The sequence below is a fragment of the Hemitrygon akajei genome, chromosome 4 (assembly GCF_048418815.1).
Source record: "Hemitrygon akajei chromosome 4, sHemAka1.3, whole genome shotgun sequence".
Lineage (NCBI taxonomy): Eukaryota > Metazoa > Chordata > Chondrichthyes > Myliobatiformes > Dasyatidae > Hemitrygon > Hemitrygon akajei.
The window spans coordinates 74,618,108-74,642,641 of NC_133127.1; the positions used below are offsets into that span (position 1 = coordinate 74,618,108).

Sequence of the window (24,534 nt, forward strand, 5' to 3'; positions counted from 1 at the left end):
ATGAGATATTGTTTGAAGAAATCTGAAGGCGGGGGAGGGCACTCATTCTCAGACCATTATAGTGCAGATTTTGAAGAGCTGGCACGTCTCACGGCAACCTTCTGATTCACCCGTTTAATCAGCGTCACCATCAGTCCAACCACAAAATCTTAGTTACAGAAAACAGTGAGTCACCATTTACAATCATGCTTTAGACCACCAGCTTCCCCGTTCCTGTCTCACAGATGCACACACCTACTACGAGCCACTCTGCAGTACCAAATCAATCCCCAGGATCCAAAGGCCCGATACTGTCCACAACACCATTTTAGATAGATTAAATGTCTCTGATAACAGTTCAGGTTTAAGTAAAAAACAAAAAAAAACACTGGCAATAATAAAAATGTCACTTAAAACATCTTAAAAAGTCTAGGAGTAAATTGCCGCCATCACAATGAGGCAAAATGCAATAAACAGATCACTTATCACCCAGATTTTAACTCTGTCAGAAATCCTATTGAACTGAATGGGGTTGTGTCCAAGTTAAGCAAGGCTTAGCTGCTGTAAACCAAAAGGGCCAGCAACAAATTGCACACAAGCTCCCAGTGGCAGTGAGAGATGTACGTACGGGCTTCTCACCTCCAACTTGGGCATTGTGATGCAGGGGTGAAGTCTGAGAAACTACAGGACTGAGAAAAATACAATCTGATTGCCTTTAATAGGGAGAATGTCGAGGCTTTGGGAGGGAGCAGAAGAGGCTTGTCAGGATGCTGCCTGGACTAAAGGGCATGTGCTATCAGGAGAGGTTGGACAAACTTGGGTTGTTTTGTCTGGAGCAGTGGAGACTGCGGGGAGATCCGACAGAGGTTTACAAGATTGAGAGGCTTGTCTTTGTTTTGTCTGGAGCAGTGGAGACTGCGGGGAGATCCGACAGAGGTTTACAAGATTGAGAGGCTTGTCTTTGTTTTGTCTGGAGCAGTGGAGACTGCGGGGAGATCCGACAGAGGTTTACAAGATTGAGAGGCTTGTCTTTGTTTTGTCTGGAGCAGTGGAGACTGCGGGGAGATCCGACAGAGGTTTACAAGATTGAGAGGCTTGTCTTTGTTTTGTCTGGAGCAGTGGAGACTGCGGGGAGATCCGACAGAGGTTTACAAGATTGAGAGGCTTGTCTTTGTTTTGTCTGGAGCAGTGGAGACTGCGGGGAGATCCGACAGAGGTTTACAAGATTGAGAGGCTTGTCTTTGTTTTGTCTGGAACAGTGGAGACTGCGGGGAGATCCAACAGAGGTTTACAAGATTGAGAGGCTTGTCTTTGTTTTGTCTGGAACAGTGGAGACTGCGGGGAGATCCGATAGAGGTTTACAAGATTGAGAGGCTTGTCTTTGTTTTGTCTGGAGCAGTGGAGACTGCGGGGAGATCCGACAGAGGTTTACAAGATTGAGAGGCTTACAGAGAAAAGAGAGTATCATTTTAAGAGATACTTAGATAGATACATGAATGTGAGAAAATGGATGTTGTGTAGGCAGAGGGGATTGGTTTAGTTGGCCATTTAGTTCAGCACAACATTGTGGGCTGAAGGGACTGTTCTTGTGATGTAATGCTCTATGTTCACATTCAGGGTCAGGAGCTCTCCATCTGGAATGGTGGAGGCAGAAACCACATTTAAAAGGAGTATAAATGTTCACTTTAAGCAGCAGAAACTATTACAGACCAAGAATCGGCAAGTGGCTTTAGCCCAAGTAGTTCATTTTGGTCAAAGGCCTCCTTCAATGCTCCAAATGAAGGATGTTCTTTAGAGACAGGAGATTGCAGATCCTGGATCTGAGGCATTTCTCTTATACTGTAGTAGCACTTTCAGAGATTATGCTCAAGAGGCTTATTTATGTAAAATAACATCCCCAACAGGTCCAAAACCTCAGTCACTCGTTTGCCAAGATATTAAAGTCATAGACATTCATAACACTAGATCCTCCTTTCAGTGTTCAAACAGGCAATGATTATTTGACTCAGGAATTAGATCTATATAATGAAGGCACTTCCACATTTTCTAATGATTTATTAGTAAGATTTACATTATACATCAATAGCAATGAGTAGACACAAGTTTTATGGGAATAGCTTGATTCAGCTGCATAAGTGCTGCATAATTAAAAGCTAATCTTTTAATTTGAAGGATAATCTGTAATAAGTAAGGGATTAAGAGAACCCTTTTTACATATTAATCTTTTGAACAATAATTGTAACAATGCAGTAGTATTTGTACTATTAAAGCTTTGAAATGCTTCCAGAGAAACTAACAAAGGATTCCATGAACACTGCCAATTATGGAGACTGATATTATCAATGATTTCACATATACCGAACAATTTCCCTCAGTGATCGAAACACCCTCTTATGCAGTGATCCTCATACAAACTCCAAACAGAAATACCATCCAAGGGCCTTCTAGATGCAAATGATTACAACACATTTTTTAAAGTCAAATAACAAAAAAAGTCATGATCACAAGTGGTTCTGCAGAGCTGGAAATTCAGAACACGCACAAAATGTGCCTTGGTCCACTGCTAGTACAGAAAAGAACTCACAAAAAATGAATATTAATTAAGTTCCATAACATGAAATGTGTAATAAAGTCCCCATCTTCCTACAGAGTGCTGTGAAAAATAACTTTAATTACTTATTTATAAATTGGAGTTGGGCATTGGAGACAAGCTGAATAACTGCCTACTCCAATTTCATCCAGAGCTGAAAGGGCTTGCTTGGCCATTGCTAGATCAGGTAAGAGTTAACACAGCCCAATCAGATAAAGTTGACAAATTTCCTTCCATAAAATAACAATAATAAGATTAATATAAATTAATGTTTATTGCCTCCATCCTCAATTTTATTTTTAAGTAAACAAATTTAAATCGGAATTCATGGTTCTAGTAACATGTAGCAAGTCCCCACTTCATTTTGTAACTTAGTTACCTTAAATGGTATCTGGAGCAAGCTTTTAGTTTCCCATTTTATTTCACAGAAATACAATCACAAAAACAAAATGCTTTTTAAAATAGTTTCCATATTAGTTATTGGATTCAGCTTAAACTTATTTGGAATATCCATGCTGCAAAAATCCGATAAATATTTTCAGGAACTCTGAAAGCAGATAAATTTGAACATGCTTTGCAAGATGTAACTCAGTGAAGTACTTGTATTACAATGGTACTTGGACAAGCAATTAACAGGACAAAGCTTCAATACTGTCTATGGAACTTATTACTTCAGAAGGAACTTTAATTATCTTCACCACCACAGATGTTTAGAAGGGCATTTCTGTAATCACTTGAAGTGTCACTCTACAAAAGAAAAGGAATTATTAATCATTATCCATGTGAACTGAGATGCTGTGTTCAGAAATAAATCTATTCAGTCTGGGTTGAGGAGAAGTTCTCCTCTGGCAATAGTATCAAAATAGTCTTTGTTAGACTAGGCCATTACAAAAGACAGCTACATATCATCCTATAAAATGATATGATGATAATAAAGAGAACTAATTGTACAGATACTAGAACGGTTGGCAAGGTGTCTGGCAAACATCACAGAACAGCTTAGAGTTGTCTATAATCTGAGCAAATAGTCAATGGTTAACTTAGTTAGAGATGTTTGTGATCAACACATACTACAATGGATCAGTAGCCAGATAGGACGATGGAAAAAAAAGTCTAAGTACATCATTTTCTTTGTTAAGTGGAGAAGCTGCCGGAGACATTCAGGAATTCTCCTCCACTGCTGTAAAACAATGGACCTTGGACGAACAGAATGGACTCATTCATCTAGTTTCTCCAAATCAGACAGAAGTCTGATTTTGGACAGCTTTAATATTTTATACCAATGGCTTCCTGCAAATCATTACAGGCACATAGATGGAAAATTTATTTTGCTTTTTTAAATCGAATCTTCTCGGGTCTTTTTGCACTGTAATACCTTATTTGCTCTTTGTACATCTGCCACCTTCTGTCTTAATAAAGTTATTACATAACTTCACACACAAAATTGTTCTATTGTACTGTATAGAACAATAGTTCTATTGTTCTATTTCACTGTAGCATCATTTACCCACAACCACAGTCAGCAATGAGAGAAAAAAAACTTGTTTCACACTTTTCCTCAACTAAGATGCCAGTAGTATCTATCAATTAGCTTATTTTCCCATTGAACTTTGCCTTTTAATAGTTGGAGACACTGAAATTCAACATATATAATGTTCGAATATCTATCATGAAAATTATGATTGCTACTCTGCCTCCATTCAAGGAGCTCACAATAAATGTTAACCCTGACAGGGAACCTGACACATTGGATCAAAGAAATAAATCTCCCAACATGCCAATTCTGAAATACAACAGCTGAGTGAGTCCATTCGTGTTATTGGGCCAGATTTTCCGAAGGCACATTGGCAGTTACTGCTGGTACCTATAGCCATCATCAATTGGACGTTTGAACAGCCATTCTATATCCTAACTCACATGTCAGTGTACGGCCCCAGTACCAGTAATCAAGATGATATCAGCACAATTTGCTGTACATATATGACAGAAAGTCAGGGGGCACGACCACATTAGGAGATGTCTTACCAGGGCTCCCAATTACCATCTCCTCCCTATTCCAGTTGCACGGGCAGTGTCAGTCACTTACAGCTGAAAAGAGGCCCTGTATTGTGAAGGACTGCACCAATAACTTGTGCCGGGAGGCTGCTTCCAGAATTATATCATATCATAGCAAACATGGCCAGCTCGGCAATCATGGGAAGATCCAGCTCCATCTTTCTAATCTCATCGTGGATTATGCAAAATTTATCTTGTTTCCAAATCTGATCACCAATGTGAGGCCCTCCATTGGTCAGAGTCAACTAAGCATGCTGTGTCCTAGCTGTCACATGCATGACAGGGCAGGATGATATGGAAAGCAAGCTGCTGCCCAAGCAGCAGGCTCCCCTCTCCACACAACCGACGAATCCAAATGGTAGGCAGAGACCAACACAGCTCAGCACCAGCAGAAGAGGCCAGTCATCACTGAACTCAACGGCATTCTAACTGATGTACAAGTCAGTTCAAGCGGGCTGTTTTACTGATAATGTCCAATTATTTAATATTTTTCACTTCAGAGTATCCTAGTTCATTTCACATTCAAATCAAGTACTGTAATTATGCAGGAAAACGGTTTTAACTTCCATATTAACCCATATACAAGAGTGAATCGCCCCTTTCTCCTGCCCTCCAGTTTTTGATAATGATGTAACTAATATTGAATTCCATTGTTCTTCGAGATGCATCTTCATTCAGACATCGTTAAGCTGCCATTTTGTTTTAAATAGGCCGCTGTCTGACAATTCTGCTTTCATCACCATGTCCATCTACACTGACTTCTTTGTTTATGTACACCAATCCCATTTGTCTACATTAGGGCCATATCCTTTACCTGTCTTAATGCCTCAAAAATAGTAATTGCATTCAATTCCAGCACCTCCTCTGCCAGCATATCCCAGATAACAACCACTCTAATGTACAAAAAATATTATCCTCAAGATCTTCTATAAATTCCTTACCTGTCATTTTTTAAAATATATTTCCACTTCTCTACCTTATTTACAGACACATCACTGACTGGTTTATTTTCTTTATTGCCAGATAGTACATTTTGTTCTATGGTCATACCTTGATCATACTGTGGAGTGATCGTCCATAGTTTTCATAAAATACCTTACGAATATCCAACAAGTCAACTTCACTCCTTGAAATCATAACCCTGATAAGTGTATCATCATCCGTGCCACTTCCCTAGTTAAACAAGGAAATATGTGAAAATATTTAGTTACTTCAACAAGCTCAGGTCCGACAATATGCTAATGATTTACCAAATAAACTGTTTCTATAGATCAAGTTAGTCAATTAAGGCAATCAAGGCTATTACGCAATTAAGAAAGCTGCTGAAATATGGGGGGCAACATAGGCTGCCTGAGAATAATGGAGTCACGTGGCTATTGACCAGAAGAGATGCCTTCTCATGTTCGAAACAGGTTGGACATTCCAGGGGTGGTAACACGTGAAGTTCAGAATTCTCAAGGGAACCCTAATGTATCACAGATCTAATCTATCACTACCTGAATTTTGCAAACATTTCTAATCCACATTCATTTGAGTTCCACTTCATCAAAAGGGCATCAATGGCATCGTTAAGACTGCGGTGCACAGTGATCCAGGACATCATCAGTTGTCACTGCTGTACCTTGAGATTAGAAAGATCAAGGTAACACTGCCCTCTGCAGGAAAACAGTGTATGCACAGCTTACAAACTACTGATCACTGAGTTTATTGTCACATGCACAAGCACAGTTCAGATACAGGTACAATGAAAATTTTTCTTACAGCAGCATCACAGACACGCAGATTCAGACACCCAATGGATCTTACTCCCGTCCCACAGCTTCAACCCGTACAACGATTTGGGTCAATAGAAACCTCCAAGGAGCCCAGTCCTCATGACCTCATGTGTACCCTCAGGGTGCGGGCTGCCCCCAGCACATCCTCGGAATGTGTTGGTTGTTAACGCAAACTCCACATTTCACTGCACGTTTCCATGTTTCAATGTACATGCAATATTAAAGCTGATCTTTAATGACTAGAGCAAGTCTCTCTTCCTCCAGCAGAGAGTATCAGTGGTTTAAACAGGAGTAAGATTACCAAGATGTACTACAATATAGAGTGAATTTTAGAAATAAATTAATTTTAAAAAATCCTGGAATTTAGATCGACAGTTTCTTCCTTCAAACCCATTTTAGTTATCACTATTCTTTTTATTAACTACACATTAACTTCAAATGCAGCTTTTGCTTTGTCCTATTTTGGTATATTCAAAAGATAAACATACCAATATCAAGAATTGGATACTGATTAACTTTGTAAACAGTTCTCTTGATAATGTTATTCTAAAATATTCTTAGTGGTTTGCACTTAGCACAAAGAACTGGGTACACACATTGTCATTTTTATATTGAGAAAAGAACTGGTTATAGTAATTAATCTAATAAATGCAAGCAACTTATTCAACAGACCTTCATGGCATTATGAAGTGTTTCAGCAAAATATCCAGGAACACTTCTTATACACTTCACTGAAATAGAACACAAACATAAATTATGTACAGATTATAAATTTTGTTGTTCAAAAAAAGGTAACTAATTTAAAACTTCATACTTTTTGTGTATAGAGGGAATTAATCAATTAGAGCAATTATCAACAATGGCCTTCTGATCCTATAGGCTATTAGTTGAAGTGTGGATTCATTTATGGTGAAACAAGAATTAAAATGGAGGTAGGCAAGCACAAGAGAAAGAGAAATATATATTGATTTAAGAATGCTGGAAAGCGTTTTGTATTTTAGAATGGATGGAGTTGATTGGCCTGGTTTGGAGTTAAACATTTTGGACTACAGCATGAGAACATCAGCTCGTGCTTCTTACCAACTGCTAGCAAGGTGCTCCTCAGATTTCCAGATGTCTCAGAAGCAATGCTTTCTTCTATTTGGTATCCTGAGATTTTCATATACTCTTTAAAAACTGAAAGGGACCACATATAGAAACAGACATAATTTCCAACAATGAGTAAGAAAGCACATGTAGATACTTAAAATGTGAAACTTCACAATGATTTTTATTTAATACAACTGGTAAAATTGAACTAATTTATTGTGCACTTCATTTTACTACAAACAAGTTTCACACCAAGCAATGTTACTCTACAATCCAGATTCATTTCTGCATTTCAGCTACTGCAAAGAGCTAGAAATATACATTTTTTTCTGTAAAAGAAATGCAATCAAATTGAACAACTTCAAGGTTACTTTCCGACTAATTCTTTTATCATGAGAATGATGCCTTAAATTTAACTTAGCACATAAGAAACTTCCTTAGCAACTAATCATCTGAGGTAAAATTCAGCCCAGGCACTCACAAACAATATTTACCAGCACAAATCACATCAAGGGCCATAACAGTTCTTATAAAAATATTACAGCAGTACAGACTGATAGACATGAAACACAAGTGACTACAGATGCTGGAAACTGAGGGAAAATGAAATGAACAGCTGGAGCAATTCAGCAGGTCACGTAGCATCTGCAGAGGCAAAGGAATGGCCAAGGCTTCGGGTCCAGATCCTGTATCATTGGTTAAGAGGGCTTACATCATTTTGCTGAACAAGTTTCTTTATATTGCTTTACATTTTACAGTAGCTATTTAACACCTCTGAAACCCATGAGTCCAACACCAAGTGACTGGAATTCTACCACATGCATATCCACACATCATCCTCAAACCGCTGTTCCTTCTTCATCACCGGCTCCGGATTCTGGGACACCCCACCCAGACAGCAATGTGAGAATAGCTTCAATACAATGAAAAAAAGTAGGTCAGTTTAGCACCCCTTCTCAGAGGCAATCAGGAGAGGGCAACAAATAAATCCAAATGAATGCTGGTGTTACCTGTGACAGCCACATTCAATAAATGAAGCAAGTAATCTTGGATCCAAATATTGAAACAACATGCATTTAAAATACTTGCTTTGTGCAAACCATGATAGTCCAACCTTCACACCCAGTTTTTGTTGAGTTATTAAATGCAACAATAATAATTCAACAAAAATTGCACCTGTGCACTAAATAAACTACTCAATACTGTTATATCAGAGGTCAATGCTGGTTTACATGCTCAAAACCCTAACAGTTCCAATTAAAGTCAAGTCCGTTATGACTGGTAACCATATCAAAAGTAATCTAACTTTCCTTGCTCATTTCAAACTCTATGGTTGATCACTCAGCGCTCCTTCTACACTGCTTGGCTATCATCCAGCTAAGTAGGATAACTGTTGTTTGTATTTTTGTCAATACAGTCAAAACCAGAAAACAGCAACAGTAGCTTTTCTTTTCATGTCTCGCATGTACCTCTAGTAGTCCAAAAATCCATCCTAGACTTTAACTTCACATCAGAATATTGGTGTTTAACATACAAAAATAATTGGTTTCCATGCACCCTGACGACACCTAGCTCTATCTACTATCCCTCTCTTAACTTATCCACTACCTCCAAGCAGTCAGGTCATTTTTCCATGAGCAGAAATGTCCTGAAACTAAACAAAAGGGGAAATAGCAACTAACCAAGTCTTCCGTGTCCATCCCTTGAATTAAGAAAATCACTCTGACACCTGTCTGAAACTCAACGAGATCCCACATACAGTGCGAGTCTAGTTTCTTATTTCCTTGTCATTATTACTTACAACGCCTTAACACTGCCTGGTGTTATCCAATGTACTTACTGTTGAATCCCCAATCCATATTTAGATATGTTTATTTATATTTAGATATACTGCCAAAGAGAGTAGTAGGGACAGGTGCTCTCGCTACATTTAAAAGCATTTGGCCAAGCACTTGAACCAACTAGGCATAACGGGTTATGAACTAAGTGTTGGCAAAGGGGACCAGTACAGATTGGGACTTATTGCCCATCATGCACACGGTGAGCTGAAAGGTCTATTTCCTGTGTTGTGTGACTCTACAGTTCCATGCAATCTGTAACACCTTCCACTTTAACCAAGCTTTTGGTCATCTGACCCAATATCAATTATGTGGCTTCACTGATAAGCATAATTATTTTTCCCTCTGAAACACCTTGCTATGTTACAGTTACCAAATAAATGGAAATTGTTGTTAGGCCCTACCACATTCCTGCTGTATGACCGATATCATTTGACATGTTACCAAATAAATGAGTTCACATTGACACAACATTTGTTGTGGGTGAATGACATCCAAGGAAGCTCAAATATTCTAAAGTAATTCATTAATAATCGGCACTGTTCTTTTCAAAAATTGAACTAAACATTTTCTTATTTATGCATTGTGTGTATCAATTTTCAAGCTAGTTCCTTTAACAACTGTTGCCTTGCAATATGTTTTATTGGTTACTTTCAGACGGAGAGGCATAATATGATTAGGAATAGTCGGCATGGTTTTGTTAAAGGCAGGTCGTGCCTCATGAGCCTGACTGAATTTTTTGAGGATGTGACTAAACGCATTGATGAAGGTAGAGCAGTAGATGTAGTGTACATGGATTTCATCAAAGCATTTGATAAGGTACCCCATGCAAGCCTTATTGAGAAAGTAAGGAGGCATGGGATCCAAAGGGACATTGCTTTGTGGATCAGAACTGGTTTGCCCACAGAAGGCAAAGTGTGGTTGTAGACGGGTCATATTCTGCATGGAGGTCGATTACCAGCGGTGTGCCTTAGAGATCTGTTCTGGGACCCCTACTCTTTGTGATTTTTTATAAATGACCTGGATCAGGAAGTGGAAGGATGGGCTAGTAAATTTGCTGATGACACTAAGGTTGGAGGTGTTGTGGACTGATGACACAAAGGTTGGGGGTGTTGTGGATAGTGTGGAGGGCTGTCAGAGGTTACAGCAGGACATTGATAGGATGCAAAATTGGGCTGAGAAGTGGCAAATGGGGTTCAACCCAGATAAGTGTGAGGTAGTTCATTTTGGTAGGTCAAAATTTATGGCAGAATATAGCATTAATGGTAAGACTCTTGGCAGTGTGGAGGATCAGAGGGATCTTGGGGTCCGAGTCCAGAGGACACTTAAAGCTGCTGCGCAGGTTGACTCTGGTTAAGAAGCTATGCGGTGCATTGGCCTTCATCAATTGTTGGATTGAGTTTAGGAGACAAGAGGTAATGTTGCAGCTATATAGGACCCTGGTCAGACCCCACTTGGAGTACTGTGCTCAGTTCTGGTCACCTCACTACAGGAAGGATGTGGAAACTATAGAAAGGATGCAGAGGAGATTTACAAGTATGTTGCCTGGATTGGGGAGCATGCCCTATGAGAATAGATTGAGTGACCTCGACCTTTTTTTCCTTGGAGTGACAGAGGATGAGAGGTGACCTGATAGAGGTGTACAAGATGATGAGAGGCATTGCTCGTGTGGAAAGTCAGAGGCTTTTCCCCTGGGTGGAAATGGCAAGTACGAGAGGACACAGTTTTCAAGGTGCTTGGAGGTAGGTACAGAGGAGATGTCAGGGGCAAGTTGTTTTTTTTATGCAGAGTGTTGAGTGTGTAGAATGGGCTGCTGGTGACGGTGGTGGAGGCGGATACGATAGGGTCTTTTAAGAGACTCCCGGACAGGTACATGGAGCTCAGAAAAATAGAGGGCTATGGATAATCCTAGGTAATTTCTAAGGTAAGGACATGTTCGGCACAGCTTTGTGGGGCGAAAAGCCTGTTTCGTGCTGTAGGTTGTCTATGTTTCTATGTGGATTTAATATTTCCGTCATTTGTGGAAATTTGGCTTTTTGACCGAGGACTCCACTAATTTGCAATGTGACACTTCCACTGGGTGAAATGGGTGAGATTCAGAAGCAGTTCATTGGCTGGGAATATTTTGGAATATTCAAAGATGGGCACTCCATAAATATAACCATATAATAATTACAGCATGGAAACTGGCCATCTCAGCCCTTCTAGTCCGTGCCGAACGCTTACTCTCACCTAGTCCCACTGACCCGCACTCAGCCCATAACCCTCCATTCCTTTCCTGTCCATATACCTATCCAATTTTACTTTAAATGACAACACCAAACCTGCCTCTACCACTTCTACTGGAAGCTCATTCCACACAGCTACCACTCTCTGAGTAAAGAAATTCCCCCTCATGTTACCCCTAAACTTTTGCCCTCTAACTCTCAACTCATGTCCTCTTGTTTGAATCTCCCCTACTCTCAATGGAAAAAGCCTATCCACATCAACTCTATCTATCCCCCTCATAATTTTAAATACCTCTATCAAGTCCCCCCTCAACCTTCTACACTCCAAAGAATAAAGACTTAACTTGTTCAATCTTTCCCTGTAACTTAGGTGCTGAAACCCAGGTAACATTCTAGTAAATCTTCTCTGTACTCTATTTTGTTGACATCTTTCCTATAATTTGGTGACCAGAACTGTGCACAATACTCGAAATTCAGCCTTACCAATGCTTTGTACAATTTTAACATTACATCCCAACTCCTATACTCAATGCTCTGATTTATAAAGGCCAGCATACCAAAAGCTTTCTTCACCACCCTATCCACATGAGATTCCACCTTCAGAGAACTACGCACCATTATTCCCAGATCACTCTGTTCTACTGCATTCCTCAAAGCCCTGCCATTTACCATGTATGTCCTATTTGGATTATTCCTACCAAAATGTAGCACCTCACACTTATCAGCATTAAACTCCATCTGCCATCATTCAGCCCACTCTTCTAACTGGCCTAAATCTCTCTGCAAACTTTGAAAACCTGCTTCATTATCCACAATGCCACCTACCTTAGTATCATCTCCATACTTACTAATCCAATTTACCACCCCATCATCCAGATTATTAATGTATATGACAAACAACATTGGACCCAGTACAGATCCCTGAGGCACACCACTAGTCACCGGCCTCCAACCTGACAAACAGTTATCCACCACTACTCTCTGGCATCTCCCATCCAGCCACTGTTGAATCCATTTTACTACTTCAATATTAATACCTAACGATTGAACCTTCCTAACTAACCTTCCATGCGGAGGTTGTCCTTAACTATATAGTCTCCCACTAATATGTGAAAAATATTTTCTCCAGTTTGATTAGTGTTCTCCCAACTCAGCATAAATACTGCATGCACAGAACTCTGATGATGAATGTGGGGGAAGGAAGAGAGAAATAAAGTACAAAAAGATTAGAAATCCTAGAATGTAGAAGTTTAAAATTTCCACCCAAATACTCATACAATCAAAGAACACTACAGGAAAGAAGCAGGCCCTTCAGCCCATCTAGTCCATGCTAAATTGTTATTCTACCTAGTCCCATTAGCATGCACCTGAGTGATAGCCCTCCAAGTCATTGATATAGATGACAAACAACATACTCTGTTAAAGTCACCAAAACGTGAAGTGTCACATGACATAATGCCACACTATAATGAGTAAACATCAGTAAGGAAAGCAAACCCAGCAATGCAAACCTTGCCGAAGATGATGAACACTCTTACTGCCTATGATGGACAGGAACATTGACTCATCAGTACCACACTTCAGTTCTCCAGCTTGAAACAGTTCCTGTTGCATAGAGATGAAACAAATTATCGATCCACAGCACACAGGAGGAAAAGATTCAACTCCTTCAACAGTATTCCATTTTACATTTGTCTCTAGACGTTCCTCCTTTCCTGCCCATGGCCCTAAAAGTTTGTTCATACAAGTAAAACGTGATTATGTAAGAATCAAAGACCTGGATTAATAATCTGGAAAAAGAAATGCAAATCCAACAAAATTCCTGGGGAATTCAAATAATCAGAATAACACTCAAAATACTGGATTATCAAGACCCAAACCAATTTAATAACTGACCTTTAAACAGGAATTGGGAATATATAAATCTAGACCATTCTCAACTAAAGTATCTACCTGCCTAGCCTTGACGGAGCTTTATCATTACAGAGAGTGTCCACCAACAAAATCCTGAGGGTCACCATTAATAAGAAACTTCACTGAACCAGTTGTACAAGTGCTATGATTACAGAAACATGCCCAGAACTTAATATTTCATGCTGACTGACTCGCAAAGGCACAAATCAGCAGAGCTCAGGAAAACTCTGTATTTGGCTGGATAAGCGTACCTCACCAAAGTCAACAGCATTCAGAACAAATTATCTTGCTTGGTTAACCCCCTCCATAAAGTAAGAGTGCCCCTCTTCACCACAGGCAGCACCAATTCTAGTTGCAGATGGGTTTGTCTTCTAAATATCATTAGAAACACAAGAATCAGGAGGAACATTCTCTCCCAAGCTCAAGACAAGTTACCCAATATGGACTTTTTGACAAGTTGATGCATTCAATAAAAAAGAATAACCCATTCATTAATAGTTAATTCCTAATTTCCAAAGCATTTTTGACAGCTTGCTCCCAATTTATGTTTCCTCTGCCTCAATCTGGCAACCTAACACTTATTTCCAGATAGAATTTAGGATTATCATCAATAGTCAAAAGCAGTGAGCAGAATTGTTTGCATTAATTCGTACTAACTGCCTCTTACCTACTTTTCCTCTTTCAGAGGTTTTCCATTGACAGGAACCCTTCCAAAAACATGGAAGTTGAGGTAATTGGATTGTTCTTTCTAACTTTAACCTGCTGCTACGTTATTCTACAGAGCACTCACATGCAAATCACATACACTCACACATCAACAGTCGGTCACTCTGCCAGTTCACTTACTTCAGAAACTTTATAAGTAATGTTTTTCCCCTCCATTTCCTCCAAAAGGTGGAACAAGTACAGTTTAAAATTAAACTTTTACAATCATTTTCTCTGAAGTATGGTGAGAGAGTGGGGCCACATAACAATTCAGACATCATTTTTGTATGGTATACACCTTGGCCTCAATACCTCCTTGTGCAATTAGATCCTCAATTACCTCACTTGCAGACCCCAGTCAGTTTGGATTGGCGAGGACACCTCCACAAACTCCAGCATCACAGGTGTACCACCAGACTGTATGCTTCGCTCCCTGCTCTGCTCTCTACACTTATGACTGTCTGGCTAAGAATAGTTCCAATGCCATTTTCAAGTTTGCTGATGACACGGGTGTCATAGGCTGAGTCAAAGGTGGTGACGAGTCAGCATATAGGAAGGAAGATTGAAAATCTAGCTGAGTGGTGCCAAAACAACTTCTTACTCAATGTCACCAAGACCAAGGAGCTGATTATTGACTTTAGGATGAAGAAAACAGAGGTCCTCACTGGAGGATCAGAGGTGGAGAGGGTCAGCAACTTTAAATTCCTCAGTTATTATTTCAGAAGACCTGTCCTGGGGTCAGCACGCGTGCAACTATGAGGAAAGCACAGGAGCATCTCTACTTCCATAGGAGCTTACGAAGATTCAGCATGACATCTAAAACTTGGACAAACATCTACAGAAGCAACACACACAAAATGCTGGAAGAACTCAGACAGCATCTAGGGAAAAGAGTAAACAGACCCTTCTTCAGAACTGAGAAAGAAGCGGGAAGATGGCTGAATAAGAAGGTTGGGGGAGGAGAAAGAGGATAGCTGGAAGGTGATAGGTGAAGCCAGGTGGGTGGGAAAGGTCAAGGGCTGGAGAAGGATGAATCTGATAGGAGAGGAGAGTGGACAATAGGAGAAAGGGGAGGAGGAGGGGACCCAGGGAAAGTATAGGGAGGTGAAAAGGTCAGAGTGAGGAATAGAGGAAAGTGGGGGGAGGGCAGGAAATTTGTTCACAGGAAGGAAAAATCGATATTCATGCCAGCAGGTTGGAGGGTACCCAGACGGAACATAAGGGAGGGGTGGTTGAGGAGGGGGAATAGGGATATGTTTACTGGTAAACTTTTATAGATGTGTAGTGGAGATCATATTGACTAGTGGCATCACAGCCTGGTATGGAAAATCCCACATAAAGTAATGGCTAGGGCCCAGTCCATCACAGGTAAAGTACTCCCCACCATTGAGCACATCTACAGGAAGCACTGTCACAGGAAAGCAGCAACCATCATCACAGAGCCCCACGCCAGGACATGCTCTCTTCTCATTGCTATCATCAGGAAGGTGGTACAGGAGCTTCAGGACCCACACCAACAGGTTCCGGAACAGTTATTACCGCCTCCCAACCATCAGGCTCTTAACCCAAAGGGGATAACTTCACTTAACTTCACTCGTCCCATCATCGAAATGTTCCCACAACCTATAAACTCACTTTTTCATCTCACATTTTCAATATTTATTGCTTATTTATTATTTTTTATTTACTTTTATATTTTACTCAGTTTGTCGTCTTTTGCTCACTGGTTGAACACCCAAGTTGATGCGGTCTTTCACTGATTCTGTTATAGTTATTATTCTATTATCGATTTATCGAGTATGCCCACAAGAAAATGAATCTCAGGGTTGTATGTGGTGACATATATGAACTTAGATAATAAAATTTACTTTGAAATTTGTCTTCAGTAGTGATGCTCTGATCAAGCTCAGTCACCAACATCAAACAACGTGAAGTTTAAAGAAACCATTTAAGGCTTATAAACAATTTTCCTTTTATAAAAAATAAACTACAGAATGCTTTCACTGACCTGTGCATCTATTTTAACTGCTCCTTCATCATATGTTGTGCTCTCATCTCTGTTGGCCTAATAAAGATGAAGAAATATCAATTATTAGTGTATTGTCTCTCCCCACCCCCATAGCCATGGATTATATTCATACAACTGACTGGTAATGTTCTGTTATCACTAATGGTGCAGAAGAGGAGGAACACATTAACCACAAATTGCCACGTGCATTTCACAGTGAACCCCATGAGCTTCAATTCTCGCTCAGAGTGGTGTGGTGAACTACATATACCTGTCTGGACACGCCCCCCCCGCTGACTGCTCCTGTGGCCCCTCCCACTGACCGTGGCTCCTCCCACAGACCCCGGTATAAAGGCGATTGAGGCCTAAGCCCTGCCCTCAGTCTCCAGGATGTAGTATGGTGGTCAATTGCTGCTTGTTCTTTCTTCCAGTCAATAAAAGCCAATATCTCGCCTCATGTCTCAGAGAGTTATTGATGGTGCATCAAGTGGTGAGGCTGCAAATAAATATTGTAGCTCCATCCCATCTCAACACCAGCACGTACAGTCTGACACACTGCTCATCAGCACTCGATTGGATGAGGAAACAAAGTGCTCCACTTAAATACTGGGAAAGCCAGACTCATTCTGTTCAATTACCACCATTAAGTGATCCCTTGTAACAATTTTATCCGTTTCCCTGAGCATCTTCTAATTAGAGTCACCATTCTAGGCTAAATCTAAATGTCACACCATCTCTATCATATGTCTTACATCAACCCTTTCTGCTTTAAATCCCTCATCATTCCTTTGTTTAACGACTACTAAAATCCTCCCAGGGTCGGTTTTCTATCACAACCAAACCTACATGCTCCATTTTGTAACACACACTAGGGTCAATCACAAGCTCTTTATCTCTACTGGCTACCAGTACAGCAACAACTTAATTTGAAAAATCCAGTTTTACTACTCCCTGTGTACGTTCTTACAGCCTAGCCACCAATTCAATTTCCTTCAAGGGAGGCATTCATTTGCCCAGGCCTTAACCCCAGCAACTTTCCCCCTCTAACCGATAATGTTTCTCTCTCCTCCTCACCTCTTTAGGACACTACTTAATACCCAGCTGTGTTCCCAAGCCCAGACCCAATATTTGCTTTTGTATCTGGTATCAGACTTTATTTGATAATGCTCCTGTTAAGTACCCTGGGCTTTATCGTGTTAACATTCAAGTTGATGAAATGTATGACCAAAACCAATAGTAAATCTGCAATACTATTTCCATAGCTGTGGCACTTTAAAACTTACAATAAATCCAATGTTTTGGCATTTTAAACATTGATAAACGTTTATTTTTCTAAATCTCTACCTGTAGTAGAATCACCAAAATCCTTTGGAAATGTCCAGAAGTATCACTGACAATAGATTCCTCCAAATCTTTGCCATATTCTAAAAGGTGTTAAAAAAGATAGTTAGGACCAAAAATTATTCTTGTGGTTTACAAGTTAAAACAACAAAACAGACAATGATGCCTGGAGTTCATTACTAATAGCAACCACCTAGACCTCATAGAACAAATTAACTGTTTTTGCCAAAATGTATCAGCATGCATACCTCCTGTAACTAATGAAAGGGCCGCTGGGTGTATGTTCATGGTCTCCTGCTGCTGTAGACCATCCACTTCAACGTTCGATATGTTGTGCGTTCAGAGATGCTCTTCTGCACACCGTTGTTGTAACTCGAGGTTGTTTGAATTACAGTCATCTTCCTGTCAGCTTGAAACAGTCAGAAAGGAGTCGCCAAACCTCTCTCGTTAACAAGGCATTTTTGCCGACAGAACTGCCGCTCACTGGATGTTTTTGTTTTTTGTTTATTGCATCATTCCCCATAAAGTTTAGAGACTGTTGTGTGTGACAATCCCAGGAGATCAACAGTTTAAGACACTCAAACCATCTTGTCTGGCACCAACAATCATTCCACAGTCAAAGTCACTGAGATCAGATTACTTCCCCATTCTGATGTTTGGTCTGAACAATAACTGAACCTCGTGACCACGTCTGCATGCTTCTATGCACGGAGTCGTTAACACATGATTAGCTGATTAGATATTTGCATTAATGAGCAGCTGTACAGGTGTACCTAATAAAGTGGCCACTGGGTGTATTTCATTTGGTATGTCAATTAATAACATGGATCATGGTACAGTGCAAGGATCAAAAGCAGATTTATTAGTAAGTTTTAAATCATTCTACCAAAGTGCTGATGCCAATTTTTGAAACAATCTTTTAAAGCTGGAGTACGAGAAAACTTTTAAATGAAAGGAGGAGCAGAATGTAAGATTTAAAAGTCACCTAACAGCACTCCAGTTACCATCTCATGTTCAAACAATTTCAATACCCTTAAGTTGATTTAGCAACAAGTATAGTAGCCCAGCACATTAATTTTGCAGATCAAAGACCATCCATCAGAATTTCAAGTAAGTGACCTAAAGTGTTACTTTCTTTACTCCCTCCACAGATGCTGCCTAACCTGTTAAAAATTTCCAACTATTCCAGGTTTTTATTTCAGATACTTGGCTTTCCGATCAAATCATGTCTCACCTGCTTTTGAAACCAGAGTTATTACATATTAAATGAGGTACTAGATCATACCTTCTTTATAAGCCTGAATAATTGCTTTCAGTTCCTGATTAGTTCTTGAGGCAAGAATTTCTATCAAGCATTTTTCATCAGTTCCAGCACCCTGCAAAGATACAAACCAAATATTTGTCAACAAGTTTAGAAAAGAACAATATATCACTTATATGCTTCAGAAACTTCAATCTGAAGTCGACCTCGACTCAGTAACAGAAAAACAGAAGTGGACTTGGCACTTATAAAAATGTAATGAGTTGGATCGTACAATTCACTGTCGTTATCCTCAAGGGAGAAAACTTCCCACCCTTTCTTGAACTTGCCCATGTGATTTCAGACAGGAAGCAGTTCATGACCCTGGACCGCACCTCCGTGGGGCAGCACAGTAGCGTAGCGGTCAGCACAACAATTTATAGCTCAGGAGACCCGGGTTCAATTCCCAACGCAGCCTGTAAGGAGGTCTTCACCGCATGGGTTTCCTCCAGGTGCTCCAATTTCCTCCCACAGTCTAAAGACGTACCAGTTGGCAGATTAATTGGTCATTGTAAATTGTCCTGTGATTAGGCTAGCGTTAAATTAGTGGGTTTCTGGCCGTGTGGCTCTAAGGCCCAGAAGGATCTGCTCCACGCTGTACCTTAATAATAAAAAATAAACAAACCTCTATCAGATCTCCCCTCAGCCTCTGTTGCTCCAGAAAAAACAACCCAAGTTTTTCCAGCCTCTCATGATAGCACATGCCCTCTAAACCAGGCAGCATCCATACACACTTTTCCACTGTCACACTTGATTGGTCCTATTCTCTCACGTTTTATCCTCTCGCTCTTCACATACTTGTAGAATGCCTTGGGGTTTTCCTTAATCCTGTCCGCCAAGGCCTTTTCATGGCCCCTTCTGGCTCTCCTAATTTCATTCTTAAGCTCCTTCCTGCTAGCCTTATAATCTTCTAGATCTCTATCATTACCTAGTTTTTTGGACCTTTCATTAGCTTTTCTTTTCTTTTTGACTAGATTTACAATAGCCTTTGTACAACACGGTTCCTATACCCTACCATCCTTTCCCATCTCATTGGAACGTACCTATGCAGAACTCCATGCAAATAACCCCTGAATAACCCCTATTATTTGCCACAATCACTTGCACCATTTGTTGGGCCACACCATCTCCAATGCCTTCCTCTAGCAACACTCCTACCTTCGTGTTTAATGTCTCTAAGTCACTTCTGCCCTAGAAGAGGTCACAGTGATAAAAAACCAGAACCCAATCCCCTGTATCAGTTCCTCAGCCACTCATTCATCTGATCTATCTTTCTATTCCTGCCCTTACTAACAAGTGGCACCAGAAATAATCAGGAGATGATTACCTTCAAAGTCCTGCTTTTTAGTTTTCCAGCCTCTTTCCTGCATAGGACCTCATTCCACTTCCTATCAACATCATTGATGCCAATATGCACCAGGATCTCTGGCTGCCTACCCTCTCTCTTTAGAATGTTCTGCAGCCGCTCTGAGATATCCTTAACGCTAGCATCCAGGAGGCAACACAACATCCTGGTGTCTCTTTCACAGAAACAAAATTTCCTGTCTATTCAAGTTACCTTGGCCCATTTCCTGAAGGTTCTATGATATCAAGAGTAGCTGCCCTCTAACTTCAATGTAATGTTTGATTTGTGTTACAAACTTAAACTGAAATATGTGAGGAAAATATTTGTACATGTTCCAAATATATTAATTGGTTTAAAATATTTCAAATCTTCCAGAGGAGCAAAGATGTATGTGAAGGATGTTAGGAATGAAGTCATTTCAATAGAGTTTATTCAAGACTGTCAGTGTAATAAATTCTTACAGGATGTTTACTACAGCGCAGATTGAAACACGGGAACAAATGGCTATGTTTGGATCCAAAGTCAAGAAGGGACCAGACAGTTAGGAGGTTTATAACCATATAACCATATAACAATCACAGCACGGAAACAGGCCATTCCGGCCCTCCTAGTCCGTGCCGAACTCTTAATCTCACCTAGTCCCACCTACCCGCACTCAGCCCATAACCCTCCACTCCTTTCCTGTCCATATACCTATCCAATTTTACCTTAAATGACACAACTGAACTGGCCTCTACTACTTCTACAAGAAGCTCATTCCACACAGCTATCACTCTCTGAGTAAAGAAATACCCCCTCGTGTTTCCCTTAAACTTTTGCTCCCTAACTCTCAAATCATGTCCTCTCGTTTGAATCTCCCCTACTCTCAATGGAAACAGCCTATTCATGTCAACTCTATCTATCCCTCTCAACATTTTAAATACCTCGATCAAATCCCCCCTCAACCTTCTACGCTCCAATGAATAGAGACCTAACTTGTTCAACCTTTCTCTGTAACTTAAGTGCTGAAACCCAGGTAACATCCTAGTAAATCGTCTCTGCACTCTCTCTAATTTATTGATATCTTTCCTATAATTAGTAAGTTATAAAATTATAAAAAGTAAGTTCTTTTAGCATCAGTACATTTGTAACGCCATCTGCTGGTGTAGTGGCATCAGTCCTGGACTTCGGGGCGAGATGTCCCAAGTTCTGCTCCAGCCAGCTCCCGTTAAGAGCTGGTGATCTCTTTAAAAAAGAAACTCGCCTGGCAGAAAAAAACTCACCCGGCAGAAGGCAATGGCAAACCACTGCTGTAACTTGCCCAGTACGCAATTTCCCAATATGTCAATGATTTCCCAATGACTTGGTCTTCATAGCCGAATGTGGCAATGAACTGTACAGATTCACCACCTCATCTCCATTCTAAAATGATATCCTTCCATTCTCAGGCTGTGCCCTCTGGTCCTAGACTCTCCCAAGTCAAGCTGCTTGTGTCCTGAATCTGCATATCCTTTTCTCAAGGCACGAGTCACAGGTTAAGGCTGAATACACTCTCAAGTAAACTCAAGAAATTTGACATCATTCAGGACAAAGTGCCCCCACTAAGCATGCACTTCTTCCACCAACAACAGATGTCCCACTTCGGAACAGACCATCTACAATAACACTGCAATACTTCAGCAAAAGAAAACTACTCTGACCACAATTCCCAAAGCTTCAAGCACAAAGAATTTCAGGGCAGAAGGTATGTGGAGCACCTCACTATGGGCAGCTTGTCTTGTAAATCGTACAGCATATCCATTCAAAACTAGAACAGGAATTTTTCATTTTGACTGAGACAAAATCACAGAAGTCTCTACCTACACAACCTTTGCATATTTACCTATTGTAGATCGTTGTATCAGCATGTTAAGAAAGCAAATAACCTAAATCTATTAAAGTGATTGTTGAAGGAATTTTTCCGTCTCTCTCTTTTGAAAATATCTTTTATTTAATTTCTTTGTCTTTTCCTTTCCTTCATTACTAGTTTGTTATATCTTTTCCTTTTATGTTTAAGTTTTTCTGATGCATTTATGCATCGGACATTCAGTGCATCTCCCATGCTCTATCTGCTGAACATTTCAGAAATAGACCCTTTGCTTTGTAGAAGGTACACAGCTAATTCCCGTGTGACAGATGGTGCTGTTGAGACAGTCATTTAACAATGAGCTGGTATGTTAATTAAGATAATATATGTACTTATTTATCTGTTGACATCATTTTAGCACTTTGAAATGTTCTGTTAGAGATCTAAACAGTTTTGTGCCTCATGAACATTGAGAGTTCTTTTAAGATATGAATATACATAATTGCACGGTAGGACAATGGTCAAATTCGGAAAATTTGGAAACTGTGGTGTGTATGTCCAAGGATCCCCAAAAGCAGCAGTTCAGGAAAATAGGTCAATCACAAAGCGTATGGATACTTGCCTTCATTTGCTGGAACATAGATGATAAAAGCAGGGAGGTTATATAATGCAACTATATAACGCATTCGTTAGGTCGCAAGTGAAGAACAATGGCATTTCTAGTCAGCACACTTTCAGAAGAATGGGATCACACTGGAAAAGAGATCCGTCAGGATGAGAATTCACCCATGAGGAGAGATTGAAAAGGCAGAGACTTTTTTTTTGGAGCAGAGAAGACTGCTAAATGAGGTTTACAAAATTATTGGGGGGGGCACTTAGAGATTTCAGAATCTGAGAAACTCAATCTTTTGCTGTAGTACCATTGACGAGAGGGTGTAGGTTTAAGGTGGGAAGGGGTGAAGATTTACAGGTGATTTGAGGAAGGATTTTTTTTCATCCAAAGGAGGGTTGAAAACTGGAACTTGCAAGTGTATTGATGAACATTGGAAAAATTGTGGCATATGAAGTCAAAATCAAGCTTCTTGTTACTTGCACAAGTACATTTAGTCACAGGTGCGATGGAAAAACATACTTGCAGCAGTACCACAGCTATATTGTGTCGCATAAGCACCATTCACAAGGAAAACATAAACAAAATATAAATTATGCACAATTTTAACAAAGTAGCATGAAATTAGTACTCAAAGATATCCATTTTAGAGCAAAGTGATCCAAGTGGTCATAATATTGCAAACTATGGTGATAGTGACTATGAGGCAAAGTTTAGAAAGTGAAATCTACATTGGCAGGCTTTTGATGGCTGGCAAAATCATGGTAGGATTTAAAGTTTTCGGAAAATGTAATTTTAAAATTCTTTGCTTCAAAAGTAAGATGATATTTAAACAGAAGGTTTGAATATTCACTTTATATCAAGCTAAAGGTTATCAAATTCCCCCAAAGTGGCAATGAAATATTCATATTTGGCTCTCCATTAAAGTGGGCCTGGTAAACAATACCATTATTCTACAATGGTCCACTTATTCATTTCTCCGTGGACTTCTTAGCTCTGGCTGGTAATGTTGTGAGTTCAGGTTGACTTGACTGCAAAAACCTGGGCTGCACTCCAATGAAATACTAAGGGAAACTCACACCATCAATCTCATAATCAGGTGAGACTCTGGAGCAGGTTGTGCTGAACCGGGTTAACCATGTCACTGCCTGCCTGCTCTACCCTAAGCTGGATGTGGATGGTCCATCCTGCTAGCCCTCTTAAGACCAAGGCCATAGGGCACAGGAGCGGAACTAGGCCATCGGGCAAGTCTACTCCACCATTCCAACATGGCTGATTTATTATCCCTCTGAACCCCATTCTCCTGCCCTCTCCCCACAACCTTTGACACCCTTACTAATCAAGAACCTGCCAACCTCCACTTTAAATATATATAACGACTTGGCCTTCACAGCAGTTGGTGGCAATGAATTCCATAGATTCACTACCCTCTGGCTAAAGAAATTACTCGTCATCTCTGTTCTAAAGGGTTGACCTTCCATTCTGGCCTGATTCTGCTGCTATGTTTCATGATCTTATGGAATTATAAGGGGACCTGACTCGTCTCAGCAAGTTAGGCAACCTGGTCTTACTAGGTTGGTGAGCGTAGGAATAGGACAACAGATTGGACAAATGTGGCTGAAGTGTAAATTGCTGTATCTTTGGGCTGGTTTATGGACAAGATGAGACCTATGTAAGCTTATTAGGTTGTACCTGAACCAGAACAGGTTCAGCTTCCTAGTAGTGAGATCTCCACTGCTTCTGGGTACAGTTTGAAACTAATTTGCAGGGAAATCTGACGCAGGTTGGGAAGGTGCAGAGGATTAGGGCACAATCCAGTACAGAAAGAAAATTGAGGCAGATGAGTTTGCAAAGCATGAAATGGCACATGCTAGGCAATCAAACCTGCTGCTAAATTACAACGAGTCTGACAAGTCAGGCAGATGAATTTGT

At 40.2% G+C, this 24,534-nt stretch overlaps 1 protein-coding gene across 1 annotated transcript; it reads right to left on the reverse strand.

Moving 5' to 3' along the window:
- Positions 1–2,014: 2,014 nt before the first annotated feature.
- LOC140726005 (annexin A5-like) lies at positions 2,015–20,192 on the reverse strand. Its single transcript, XM_073041904.1, has 9 exons — positions 20,150–20,192; positions 18,808–18,954; positions 17,526–17,605; positions 16,182–16,238; positions 13,066–13,159; positions 7,480–7,575; positions 7,072–7,130; positions 5,675–5,797; positions 2,015–3,316 (listed from the first exon to the last, which is right to left on the reverse strand). Exons 1-9 carry the CDS (start codon positions 20,190–20,192, stop codon positions 3,254–3,256), a joined length of 762 nt encoding a protein of 253 aa, XP_072898005.1. The 3' UTR covers positions 2,015–3,253.
- Between the last annotated feature and the right edge of the window lie 4,342 nt (positions 20,193–24,534).

Excerpts from the sequence above, each read along its gene's own strand:
- LOC140726005 (XM_073041904.1), bottom strand. The coding sequence starts at position 20,192 with ATGCAGGAAAGAGGCTGGAAAACTAAAAAGCAGGACTTTGAAG. Across the intron at positions 17,606-18,807 it reads TATTCAGGCTTATAAAGAAG|AATATGGCAAAGATTTGGAG; the intron begins GTATGATCTAGT and ends AACACCTTTTAG. Across the intron at positions 16,239-17,525 it reads TTTTGGTGATTCTACTACAG|GCCAACAGAGATGAGAGCAC; the intron begins GTAGAGATTTAG and ends CATCTTTATTAG.